Here is a 13823-nt window from a genome sequence, read left to right as displayed (position 1 = left end):
ATCAAATATCTTTCCTTAAAATTTATATACCTCCTTTCACATCTTTCATATTTTCTAAACTTATTAGTTCTTGATGGTAAATCTATCATGCTGTTCCTCTTATTCATTTTATAAATAAAGTAGAAGCAAAAAATTACAGACCCATAACATTATATATTGCTTTTAAAATATATCTTATTTATTATTTTTATTTTTTGTGTATGAGCATACTGCTACATGTATGTAAGAGCACCTGTGTTGTGCAATGCCCATGGAGGTCAGAAGAGGACATCGAATTCCCTTGGAATGGAGTTACAAGTGGTTGTTGGCCGCCATGTGGGTGCTTGGAATTGAACTCGGGTCCTCTGCAAGAGCAACCTTAACTGCTGATCTCTCCAGCCCCATATATTATTATTTTATATATCAGTCATAAGTCAAAGCAGTTCAAAATTATTAGGTATTACACGTCATAGATAAAAGTACTGGGTATAATAGGGCTTTATATATTGTAAGTAGACAAAAAAAAAAAAAAAAAAAAAAAAAAAAAAAGAAGAAATTTCCCTGAGGAGCCAGGAAAAGCAAAATTCATTTGGATGTCTAAAATAGGAGGAAAAAACTATTGCTAAATGATCTAATTTAACTGCTTAGAAGACAAATTCACAACAACAAAAAATAGACAAATCCACTCTTCCACTGTTAATTCTTTAAAGATGAAAGGGAAACTGGCCTGATGTCAGCCTTCCAACACGGCTGAACTGAATCACGAAGCAGAAAGGGCTGGGTTTGCTACTGGTCTAAGTGAAATCAGCCAACAGGATACTCTGATCTTCCACTTGTTTGGGAGAATCATCTTTAAGCAGCATAGGCCCAGCATGTTCCCCCTGAGCTAAGGACAGAGCAGATTATTCTGCTGGCATCGTGATGCTGACAAACTGGTAGTATTGTACATTTAAAACGTTATTTTAATGTTGGGCTGGGAACCTGGTTCAGTGGGTAAAGTGCTTGTCACATAAGCCCGAGAACCCGAGTTCAGATCCCCAGGATCTGTGTAAAGCTGGGAGCAGTGCTGCCTGTCTGTAACGGCAGGAGGTAGAGACAGGAGCCTCCCCGGGTTCTCAGGGACAGCTAGCCAGTCATGTGTAGTGGCAGAAGAAGAGACTCTGCCCCAAAGCAGAAGGTGAGGACTGACACCCAGGCCTGTCCTCTGACTACCACCTTGAACTGCACCTGCCCATACTCAACACACACACAGACACAGAGACAGAAACACACATGCACACACACAGACACAACACAGAGACAGAAACAGACACACACACACAGAGACACAGACGGACACACACACAGACACAGAGACAGACAGAGACAGAAACACACACGCACACACACAGACACAACACAGAGACAGAAACAGACACACACACACAGAGACACAGACACAGAGACACAGACGGACACATACACAGACAAAGAGACAGAAACACACACGCACACACACAGACACAACACAGAGACAGAAACAGACACACACACACAGAGACAGATACAGAGACAGAGGCAGACTCAGAGACAGAGACAGACACACACACACACACGGACACAGGCAAAGACACACACACATACACACAGAGACACAGAGACAGACACACACACAGACACAGAGACACACACATACATGGACACAGACATAGACACACACACATACACACAGATACAGACAGAGAGACAGACACACACACAGACACACAGAGACACAGACACAGAGACAGAGAGAGACAGACACAGACACAGATACACACAGACAGACACACAGACACAGACAGACAGACAGACACACACACAGACACAGAGATAAGAACAACCATCATATTTTTATACTGACGTCTTTCCTCATTCATGACTGTGAAGCACTACATATATATATAGAAAGCAATCTGACAGCTGAGGGCTGGGAGCACTCATAAAAGAATGTGAAGCTGAAGGTGGGGTTAACCTGCACTGGAGGCTGAGGCAGGAAGATTATGAGTTAGAGGCCAGCCTGAGCAAGTCCCAGCCTCCAAAATCTACTTAAAGATGTAAACACATGTACATGAGCTTTAGCACTGGGGACGTAGCGAAGAACCAACAGCTCCCGTTTCTCGGTGGCTTTGTCGCCCTTCTCCTTTGTCAACAATTGTGATGATTAACAGGACATGTGATATTCCACATGAAATCCACCATTTCGGCAGCCAGGAGCACTCACCCTTACCTATCCCCATACTCACATGGAGAGTGTGAATTAAAGGGAACATCACATGGCTGAAACCCAAAGTGCTTGTTTCATGAAGCCCAGGTCAAGAGGTGTGGAAGTCGTTTGCTTCTCAGAGAGGAAATATAAACCCCCAACACGAATGTCACTTCCCAGAGAAAAGACTAAATACGATAATCCATACTTTCCCTAGAATCCTAAAAGTAGGGCCTGGAGAGATGGCTCAGTACTTAAGAGCACTGGCTGTTCTTCCAGAGGACCTGGGTTTAGTTCCCAGCACCCACATGGTGACTAACAATTACAGAACTCCAGTTCCAGGGGACTTGACACCTTCTGGCCTTTGCCAGCAATGCAGTACACGGGTGCACTTACATACATGCAGGCAAACATGCACATAAAATAAAAACAAGTAAAAATGTTTAAAAAGAAATTCTAAAAATAATCAAATTTGTCGTAAAGGTCCGGCCCTGCATTTTTAGAAAAGCTGAGGCCTGAGCAGCAGTGTTGGGTGTTTTCAGAAAGATCTTCCCGTCCCTCCTCTACTCACCAGGAAACTGTAGAAGAACTCGTGGACAAAGAGACCCAGCATGCAAACCAGGACGTACGCCACGTGGTAGAGGAAAGCCATGTCCAGGATGACCGCTCGGTACCCTCGCGTGAACGTGCCACGGTTTCCCACAAAACTCACCAGGAATACAATCTTATTACAAAGCTAAAGGGGGGAGGAAAATGAGATTTTACTGCCTCAAGCTCACATACAGAAAAGACACTGCCGAAACCACTGTTCAGAGCTGCGCTTTGCCTTTCGAGGTTTCTGTGTTGTTTGGTAGGTGGTTTGCATACAGGCATGTAAGCAAACACATGCAAAACCTGTTCCCTTGGTAGTTCCCAGGGACAGAAGAATGATCAGGACAAGGGGCTCTGCCATAAGACAGATGCCTGGAAGTCCAGGCTCTTGCTGACTCGTAAATAACCCGGTTCATGTGACGGGAGGCACCTGCCTAGTGTGTGTCAGGCCCTGGGTTCAAACCCCACAACAGAAAAGAAAATCTTTGACTTATATTTATGGTGTTTTCCTCTACTATAAAGAATCTAAACAACACAAATAAGTTGTTTTTAAACTTGCTATATAGAATCCATATTATGAGGTAGGAATGTTTAAAAGTGAGTATTATAGTTGTTGAAGTTTACAAAAATTTTAATGACATGAACCACAGTAAAAAGTTTTCTTTCCAGTGTTAGGGATTGAACCCAGGTCCTCACGCATGCTAGGCAAGTGCTCTACATCCCACACCACATGATACAGAAACAGAAATGGAATGATCTGGAAGGACTGGATGACATACATGGATGTGGCAGCTACAGCCCTCAAGAGAAGGGTGTTTTTAGTTCTTTACAAAATCCTCGTCTGATAGATTTCCTTAGAGTTGCAGTACATGTCCCTTTACTGACAGTAATTATTTTCTTGAATGAGCTGGTTAACTTGGAGGTGTCAGACACATAAAGCCCTAATGCTTGAAGAATGTAATAAAATCAACATCTGAAGCACTGAGACACAGAACTGATCACATTATCTCAACTTTATAATCATTGACTAATTTGTTCATTTTCAGTAAATATTTGCCACTCACCAATTAGTTGATATATTCAAGAAAAATTAATAGACTTCCTACATATCCCAGAGTAATTATCAATTACTATATACAGTGGTATGAGTTAATTTCTACCTGCAGGCACCAGCACACGGGACACTGAGTTAGGAACTCAGTGAAAGTTACAGAGTGCTTTAGGTATTCATTGGGTTAATGTGTTGACAATATTTATGTGATTTCTGCCCATTTTATATTTCACAAACTTAATGGTTTATCCTTTCTTTGTATCTATTTATAGTTACACTTTGCACAAAGCAGACATAAAGTTCCCTCAAAGTTTTCTGTTAAAATTTTTTTTTGAATTTTTGTGTATTTCATACAGAACATCTCAATCTAATCATCTCTATACCCCCGTCCCCACTGGCACCTCCCATAGCCCCCCCCCCACTGGAATTCACACATTCTGTCATTTGTGTTAAGACCTGTGTCAAGTTAATGTCCCCAGACATTCCTCAGGGCAAGTTCATCCACTGAGGTCTAGTCAGCTTATCTAGAGTCCCTCCTTTAGGAAGATCAGCTCTTCCTCACCTAGCAGTGAGCAATTTATCTCTATTAAAATCGTTTCCACCCATGTCTGACTTGCTGTGCTGTGGAACCCTGCCTTCTTATTCTATACTCACCCAACGAAAATGTCTGAAGGCATTCCCTCATTCTAATATCCCAAAATTTGGTGAAAAAAATCAATCACATTCCTGTCTTTTGTAAGTTTATAGAACCTTCTCACATAAAAGGAACCCAATTTCATTTTTTTTTTAAATATAGCAACCTTTGCCATCCCTTAAATCACTTGACAAAGGATACTTCTTAAATTCTACTGAATATAATTTAGTCTTTCTAGGATGATTTAGAAGCCAATTTTGGGTGTTGGCTTGGCTGGGTCATTTTTGTCAGCAGTGGCAGGGATGGCACAGAGGCATTCAAACTGGATTTGATGAAATGGAGGCAGAACAGGTCACACGGCAAATGCTACTTGCTTAATATATCAACATGTTACACATCGTTTTTTCGTTCTCTTTAAATGAAAGAACACACACGATATTCCTCTGAATTTAGATTCACAATAAATTAGAATTCACTGTGCACACATGAATCGAAGCCCAGGGTCACACTCTGTTTAGCACATTTAAATTTCATAATGATACAACGCTAAGCAACACACTTACGTTAGCAGCACCAAGCAGTATCAGCGTGGGCCCCAGACCGATGGTGTATATTGATCGTAGCATGACAGAAACAAGGAAGGGCCGGATTCCCACAGGCTTGGAGAGGAAGAACAGCATGGATGTGCAGATCGCAACCGCGATCCAAAGGAGGGCGGAGAACAGCGGGGAGAGCGTGCCTGGAAGATCCAAAGGAGGTGTGCTTCACCAAGAGCAAACCGGAGAAGGCTAAAATATTTGCTTTTGTGCTTTCAGTATAGGTAAGTCGAGCATGGTGTGCCGAATCTCAAGACAACCCCTTTGACACACTATACCTCGAGGGAAAGTTCCAGAACACACTACTCCTTGTTATATTTCCAGTAAGTTCGTGAATTGATTTCAGGCTACTCAAGTGCTTACTAGTTAACACTCTCTCCATTAAGTCTGAGAACTTCATTTCCCCCCCCCCATGGTAGTGATTTGTGAAACGCTTTCACAGACGTACCTCACGTGGGCATCTCAAGTCAAAGCTGATGATTAATGATCCTTGTAGGTCTAGCTAAATCATGGGAAATCAGGTACCATTTAATTGAATTCATCACTGACCATTAGTGTCAAGTTGTCACATTAAAGATTCTTCTAAAGAATCCAGTTTGGGCCAGTGAGATATCTCAGTAGGGAAAGGTGCTTGCCATCAAGCCTGATGAATTCTCTCAGGGAGAGAATTCACTCCTGCAGGCTGTCCTCTGACCTATACTCACACATACATGTATGCATGCATACGTGAACAGGCAGGCACACACACACACACACACAAAGTAAAAAATACATAAATGTTTAGAAAAACCTTAAAAAATAATCCAATTTGTAGAACACTTAGCTTTTATAAAATAGAGACAAGAATTAACTGTCAAAACACATATGCACATGTCTACATATGGATATATGTATGAGTGTCTGTACTTGAATACCAACTCATTTTCCAAAAAAAGTTAAGCTACTCAATCACCAGAAAATAAAAACTTCAGGGAGTTTATTTAGGAGTACATAGCCTAGCCAGTCAAGTGTTTACACGACACGAGAACCTGAATTTGACGGCCAGGACACAAATAAAAGACTGAGTAAGGTGGCATGTGTCTGTAATCCCAGTACCGGAGTTACACGCGTGCTGCCACACCTGCCTTTCTACATGGGTGCTGGGCTGCTGGGGATCCAAAGTCAGGTCCTCAAGCTTATATGGAAGCACTTTACTGAGTCATTTCCCCAGCCTCCAGCTTTGATTTACAAAAAGACTCATTCTGTTTGTTTATTCATTCAGTTTTGTGTTTGTTTGTTTGTTTGTTGTGTATATATGTAGGTGCCCACAGAGGCCAGAGGGGTGTTGGATCTCTTGGAGCTGGAGTTACAGGAACGTGTGAGCCTCTCAACATGGGTACTGGGATCTGAACTCCCATAGAACAGTAAGTACTCTTAACTGTTGAGCTCCCTCCCAGCCCCAGCTTTGGTGTTAAGAATACATTAAAATTGGCAACATCTTCAAGGCACATTTAACAATGCTCTGCCCAAAATGTGACTCTTTCAGCTAATTCATAAGTAAAGTCTTGGTGTGACATTCTACAAGCCCAAGGTTTGGCACAGATGATCATTCTGTGCATTATCATTGGTGAGTGATCTGCTAATCATATCTTTACTCTTCCCCAGATGGTATGTGGGTGGCTGGCATCTCCCCTGGATGCACAAGAAAGTGCAGCCATGCATTTGATTACTTTGTACAAGAAACTCAGAACATCTAGCATAGGACCTTGCACATAGCTTAATGCTATTTGTGTGGAATGAACCCATTGGCCTAACAGTTCTTTAACAAGGTATTAATTGATGAAGTCTGTAGTTATTCTCTCTCTCTCTCTCTCTCTCTCTCTCTCTCTCTGAAAATGACCAGATTGGGTCCTATCTAAAGATTCATGTTTTAAAAAAGTAGAATCTCTCTGACATTCTAGAGACAGGTTCTAAGATTGCCAAAACCAATCCTAGCTGTTTATGGTGGCCCAAGTCTGTATACCCACCACGTGAGAAGCCAAGGCAGAAGAACTGCTATGAGTCCCAGGCCAGCCTGGGCTACGCAGTGAGTTTCTGGCCAGTCTGGGTTACTACATGAGATCCTGTATCACACACACCACACACACACACACACACACACACACACACACACCAATCCTTACCCATGAAGGGGGATTTTCTCTTCTTAATGTTTCATATATTTCTATTAATTTTCCATAATAAGCAAATGTTCTATTTCATGGAAAATGTTTTTAGGAAATGACCCTATACATTCTAAGCTCTTAGAGACAGGAAGTTGATCCTTCATCAAAAAGAAAAAAAAGAAAAAAGAAAAGAAAACTTCAGACAGCTGAATTGGAAGCTGCAGTCTGGCTCCCATTTTGGAACTCGGCTCCACCTCATGCTGATTTGTTTATGGCTTCCTGCACAGCACCCAGTGCTTCTGATGCCTCAGCCTCTCCCCCTGCGTCTGCCACCCACATGGTCTCATTAGACGCTCCTGTTTCCTCCACCTGAGTCCAGCCAAAGTCGACATCCATCCATAAATCCACTGCTGGCCTTTAGTCTTGTTTTTTGGTCTTCTAACTAGATCACGAGCTCCTTGGGGACAAGATAGCTTACTAATCTTAGCATCTTCAGCCAAGCATGGGGCCAGGCACACAGGGGGACCCATCAATACATGTTAAATTGACTGAACTGAAATCACCTTGAAGAATGTATTTTCCTTAACAAAAGCACTTGTGAGGAAAAAGAATTAAACCCAAAATGTGAAAAACGCTGTAAACTAAAATCATATGATGTCGGGATAAAAAATTCCCATGAAACAAATTCTCCGCACTGACTGGTCTGCCAGGACAGGGACAGTTGGCATGGCGGTCTCAAGGCCACAGACATCCTGGAGATGGCCCCAGCATCAACAGCTGACATGTCAGCCTGGCAGTGAATGGAAAGTCTCCATCAGCCACAGAAGGTGCAAGGTGCCCTCTCGGGTGTTTTTCTGAGTATCCCCCTCTAACATTGCCACTGGATCACCATCCCCCACCACTCTGACTGAAGGATGCTATTCTCTAGGTTAACATTGCAAACCAAGTTTAAACCAGGTATTTAGCACAAGAAACTTCCAGCAGCACAGGTAGTATCTGACCACCACCTACACACGGAGAACGCATGCCCAGCCCGTGCCCTCTGTCAGCCCCTCGATTCTCACTGCCTCTCTGTGACACTGGAGCAGCTTGTATTAGGGTCTGGGGTCAGAAAGGGTGGCCTGTGCTAATCAGAGATCTAGCATAGGCCCTTTGCCTAGATCCAAAGATCAACTCCCTGACCACACTGTGATGGTCTATATCAGGAACTTAACATCGGTGAGCCACTTGAATCTACTCTAAAGCTGTTTTCTGCTTTAGGGACACTTACCTGTCAGGTCTTTGCTCTCCCTCTTCATTTAAGCAGTTTCTGACTGTTGTCTTTCCTAAGCTTGGGAGCACTGGGGAGTACTGCTCAGTCATTTTACAGAAGGTCTCTCGTTTGGAGTTTTCTGAATTTTTCTTATTCATTTATGGCAGGCTCTATGATGTCCCCCTCAGAGCACGGTATCAGGAGGCGCTGGGTGCTGCGTCTCACTCAGGGTGACATTAGGACTGAGTATTTAAAGTAATTCTCCAGTTTGAAGAAACTGCTTTTCCTTCTGTAACTGGCTAAGTCTATTGTGGGGAGGTATCTCAAAACGTACCCAGTATCCCCAGATTCCAATATGCAATCACCCCTTCCCTCAACTCAGCAGACAAGAGGGTTCCTGCAACTCCGGTGTTTGCCAAATAGTGACACTCGGTTTCCGCTGTCCCATCTACATTTTCTTAACTGGATACAGTTATAAAGAAAAACTTTCTTCTCACTATTCATATAGGGTCTTAGATCACATTCTGTTCTGTGAACTATGATGTGTTACCAGAAATTGTCTTTCCCTCAAAGCTTTCTCAGGTTACTGAGGGACCCTCCTAGGAAGAACTTCTGACTTTACAGGTCCCCACAATTTTTAGGTATTATTAGAGGAACTTTAAGGTTCATGAAATCCATCTTTAGATAGCTTCAAAGTAATCCTGGAGAAAAGTCTCTCAGCCTGTTTGAAAAACTCCAGAATCAAAGAGCGTTGACCATCACGCAGTGCCTTCCTTCCCCAGGTAGAGCTGATGGCCGAGTGTAGTTACCGAGTGGCTAGCTATGCACGGTGTGTGACCGAGGCCTAGAGGCTGATCTAACCCTGACCAAAACTTTAACCTTATTCACAAAGTGGTCATGAAGTAACTCACCTCAGACTGTAATGATACGCCTCAGATGTATGACGGGGTTCCATGTTGCCCCCCAGTGCTCATGTTTTCCCTTCCCTCTAAAAATCACACCCACACTCAAAACACTGAGTCCCCACGCCAGCTACTACTGTTAATGCCTATTGAAGAATCTTTTTCAAGGGTGGGGATTGCATTTACAGCCAGCGACAGGATGCCATGCTCTCCGGTCTTGTATAGTCAGTCTTTTGGAGGCTGGAGACCTTCTCTAAACCCTGTTATATACGTGGCTTTAAGCACTTGATCAGGGGCCAGTCCTATCAGCAACACTCAGTGAGCTTATTAATAGTAGGTATCTCTATTCTCAACTCCAAATTATTCAGCAAATCTCAAACCTCAGCTGAAGCATCCACAGAATAAACTCACTTCATGGGTCTGTTAGGAAGATGAAGTTTTGTATGTAAAGAGCTAAATGTTTGCCCGACCCAATCTAAAAGCTGGCAATGTTATCCATACTGCAGTTACAACTGCTACCTGTCAGGCTGGGATTAAAAATGGACCCACTGTTCTCCTTCTGAAGGAGTGAGGAGCCACCATCCAGGACACTCTCTGGAATGGAGCACAGGGGGATGAGGTCATGGATGAAGCGGCATCTGTTGTCTATCTGCCTGCCTCCCATCCATCACCCACACAGAAAGGCCCGGGATTAGTCAGAAAGGCCAGCCTTGTCCCCTGCCATCCGCCACTTTCAGCCTCTCAGGGCTTCCATGCCTTCATCTGTCAAATGAAAGCTTTGTGCCAATGATTTCAAGAATCGCCTCCATCTCAGACTTCACGCTGGGACTCTACAGTCTGTCCTTCACGGTCTGTGTGTAGGTGACATGAATTCATCATTTCTCAATGGGCTTCTCCCATCGGGAGAGCTGCGTTCTTCTAGACCAAGAGATCGTCACCAAAGAAGACCAGACGCAGGGCAGAGAGAACTGTTGCCACCTCCACTGGCTTGATGGGTGGTGCATGTTTGTTACCTGCACACCCTCCACAGTTCACACATCTGCTCTGCTGCCAAACAAGCCCCTATTGCAGACGTGCTTTCCAATGCACACCAGCTCTACTTATGACCACTCAAACTGCAACTAAAGGGCTAACTTTGACCCCTATGTGACCTGACATAGAAATTAAGGAGCAGCAACTGCTCCCCTACTCCCATTTTCTCTCCTGCCTACTTCCGGTTCACCTGAAATTTGCTTAAATGTCCATTGCTCCCACTGGAACATGCTCCCTAGTCCTCCCTCCTATGTAGTGAGAATACTTACCACAACATCTAAACTTTATCAAGGTCATGACAATGTTCTAAGTGCATTGCCCACAGCACCCGTTCTAACAGCAGTCGGGCAAACAGATGGGATGCGAGAGTCCGAGGTTATTACTTGCTGATCTCTCTCACCCTTGCTTCCAGCCCGTTCTTCCCATGTCCCTCCGCAGTGAGCTACTCACCTGCTTGTATCCCACACCTGTAAAAGATTTTCCCACAGAATGTGCCCAACCTAAACAAAACTGACTTCCTAATGTACCACCCTTCAGGGTACTTCCCGTGGCCTCCGGTTTGTTAAAAATTCTCCTCTGCCTTTGCTAACCCTCACCAGTTATTAGCTTAATAAAACCACTTCATCTTCAAAGTCCTCTATCATCTATTATTAGAGTTTTATCTTATGCTGTGCATTTCTAAAACTGAGATTACAAATTCATGGTGCTATAGCATTTTTGCACGTACATTCGTTACAAAACCCTTAGACAAGACAGAAAGCAAAAAACGTAAAATGTAATTGTCACTATTTGATCACAATATTTGGACACGAGTCTTCCATTTAAAAAATTGAGATAATACAGTATGAAACCCTTCTGATCATACTAATTAGGCTGAAGAAACATAATCATGCCATTTCATTTCCAATATATATTTCTAATAGTTATGCTGTTCATAAGCTTCTGTGACATAACATTTCTACTGGCCAGTGTTCTGCCTCCTGTTTGTAATGTCCGCTTCCAATAAACACAGGAAAAGCTATCTAACAAGAACTCAGTTTTCTTGTTTTCAAGTGAGGCGTGTTCATTTTTATAATTTTCAGGTGTTCATCCTTTGAAGCGTGATAAGCACTTGCCTTCATCTCCATCATCTCCAAATGGGTAGAAGAGAGCCACAGCCAGGTTGATGAACACAGCCAGGTTGAAAGAGATGCTCCCCCAGAGAGAGATGTGCCTGGAGAACCAGAAGAGGGCGGGGTTGTCTAGGAAGCAACAAGAACAGCCAACAAAGGCTGGTGTCAACACATGAGCCCGACTGAACCAACGGCGTACGCAATACAAAAGTGTACTTAAGTGAGTGCTGGCTCTGACTGATCTAGAAGCTCATCACGAGGATTCCACACAGCAAAGGCATTTTCTATTGGATCCCTTTTCATTCCTTTGCTTGTTTATATGTATGTCACTGCAGAAAGGCAAAGAAATTCATAGTGGCTCAAGATTGTCAGAACAGGTGATTCAGTAATAACACTCTCTGATCTGGCCACAAAGTAGAGGAGGGGATGGCAGCTAGCCGCTCCTGGGCCCCTTTACTGGCATGGAGGCTGCAATGCCGTAGAACTTGGTGATACTGCTGGATGAACTGGTCCCACCCCTACGACGTAAAGTCAAATAAGAGCCCCTGACACAGATGTCCCTTTACAGAAAATGCCTTTGATACAGTCGGAGTCACCTGGAAATCTGAGTCACGATACTAGAGGACCACACTCTTTATGGGAACTAGAGGCATACAGCATTACCAAAGTCAGGCGTGGTGTCACATGCTAGCATTCGAGAGGATGAAGCAGAATTGTGAGTTTGAGAGCAGCCTGGGTTACATAGTGAATTGGAAGTCAACCGGGGCTATGTAGTGAAACTGTCTCAAAAAATATTGTAATGTTATTTATATTTAAAACACAATGCTTTCTAACAACTTGCTTGGTTGAAGCAGCAGAAGAAAATAAAGTCTGTAGAATTATCAATGAATGAGAGTCTTTGCTGAATATTTCCAGAAGAGGGAATGCATACCCATCAGACGTGAGTTAATAAGTGCATCTACCTTAACTGAACTGCAATTCTCTCTATGCTTCCTTAGTAACTGAGACAAATATGTACTGCACAGAGGCTCGGAGAGGAACTAATTTATTATCCAGCTCTGGGCATTTGGCAGCTCCTTTGGGACTCACCTGTTCTCTAACTTTTAATACCCTAACACCAGTATTAAAATGTTGGAGGTGAGGGGGATGGTGACATGTGTCTGTCACCCCAGTATTAGGGAGGTGAAGGCAGGAAGAGCAGCTGTTGAAGGCTAGCCTCAGCCACACAGTGAGTGTGAGGCCAGCATGAGCTACATGAGACCCTTTCTCAAACAGAGCAACATAAAATGTTAAAATTAGAGTTTGGAGGCTGGAGAGGTGGCTCAGCCATTACGAGCTCCCAGACTGGTTCCCATCACCCACATCAGGAGGCCCATAACTGCCTGTAACTCCAGCTCAAGGGACTCTGACGCCATCTCCTGGCCTCCGAGGGCACTACACTCAGGTACACAAACCCACATAGAGGCACACACATATACACATAATGTAAAAATTTAAAAGTCAATCTTAAAAAATAAAATATTCACCGGGTGTGGTGACGCACGCCTTTAAACCCAGCACTCGGGAGGCAGTGGCAGGTGGAGCTCTGTGAGCTCAAGGCCAGCCCGGTCTACATAGTGAGTTGTTGGACAGCTGGGGCTAAAGGGAGACCCTGTCTCAAAAAGACCAAAAAATAATAAATAAATAAATAAATAAATAAATAAATAAATAAATAAATAAAATATTAGAGTCCATGGGATGAGGTGTGTAGATCTCCAGAGGGAAAAATCATATTTTGTTGGGCCGTCCCTGACCCCACCCTGGAGCTGCTGTAGACTAGACCCCTGCACCTCCTCTGAGTCCACCTCGCTTCTGTTGTTTTGGAAGTGAAGGGGATGGTGACATGTGTCTGTACCCCAGCATTAGGGAGGTGAAGGCATCCCACACCAGAGGAGGCTGTGATGAGCCCTGGCCTCTCACTGAGCAATGAATCATAAATTATAAACATCTCCACCCCCATCATTCCTGAATGAGAAGTCTTCTCTTCTTTTTAAAAGCAGAATATTAAGACGACTCTCAGAAAAACACCAAAAAGCACTTGAGAGGTGGAGGATCGGGAGCTCAAAGTTATTTGTGGCTGGATGGGGAATCTGATGCTCGGATGCGCTGTGAGACCCTGTCTGCAGATAAGGGAGGGGGTCTAAACATGATTAAAATATATTGTATGAAATTTGCAACAATTCTATTAAAAATTTAATAAAAAAGAAAGAACGTGAAGGGAAGGAAACCTGAGGAGGGGAGGGGAGGGAGAAGGGGGAGGAGAGGGG

At 43.6% G+C, this 13823-nt stretch overlaps 1 protein-coding gene across 2 annotated transcripts in view; it reads right to left on the bottom strand.

Moving 5' to 3' along the window:
- Nucleotides 1-13823, bottom strand: part of LOC103746716 (inositol 1,4,5-trisphosphate receptor type 2) — a 214359-nt gene that overhangs the window by 78782 nt on the left and 121754 nt on the right. For both annotated transcript variants that reach the window (XM_008849006.3, XM_029554025.1), the window contains exons 12-14: nucleotides 11521-11646; nucleotides 5043-5218; nucleotides 2775-2939 (exon numbers count right to left, since the gene is read on the bottom strand). In XM_008849006.3, the coding sequence (XP_008847228.2) occupies nucleotides 2775-2939; nucleotides 5043-5218; nucleotides 11521-11646 (467 nt within the window). The remainder of the gene's footprint in view (nucleotides 1-2774; nucleotides 2940-5042; nucleotides 5219-11520; nucleotides 11647-13823) is intronic.

Source organism: Nannospalax galili, unplaced genomic scaffold (assembly GCF_000622305.1).
Source record: "Nannospalax galili isolate Female #2095 unplaced genomic scaffold, S.galili_v1.0 scaffold103, whole genome shotgun sequence".
NCBI lineage: Eukaryota > Metazoa > Chordata > Mammalia > Rodentia > Spalacidae > Nannospalax > Nannospalax galili.
This window is presented reverse-complemented; position numbering and strand designations above follow the sequence as displayed.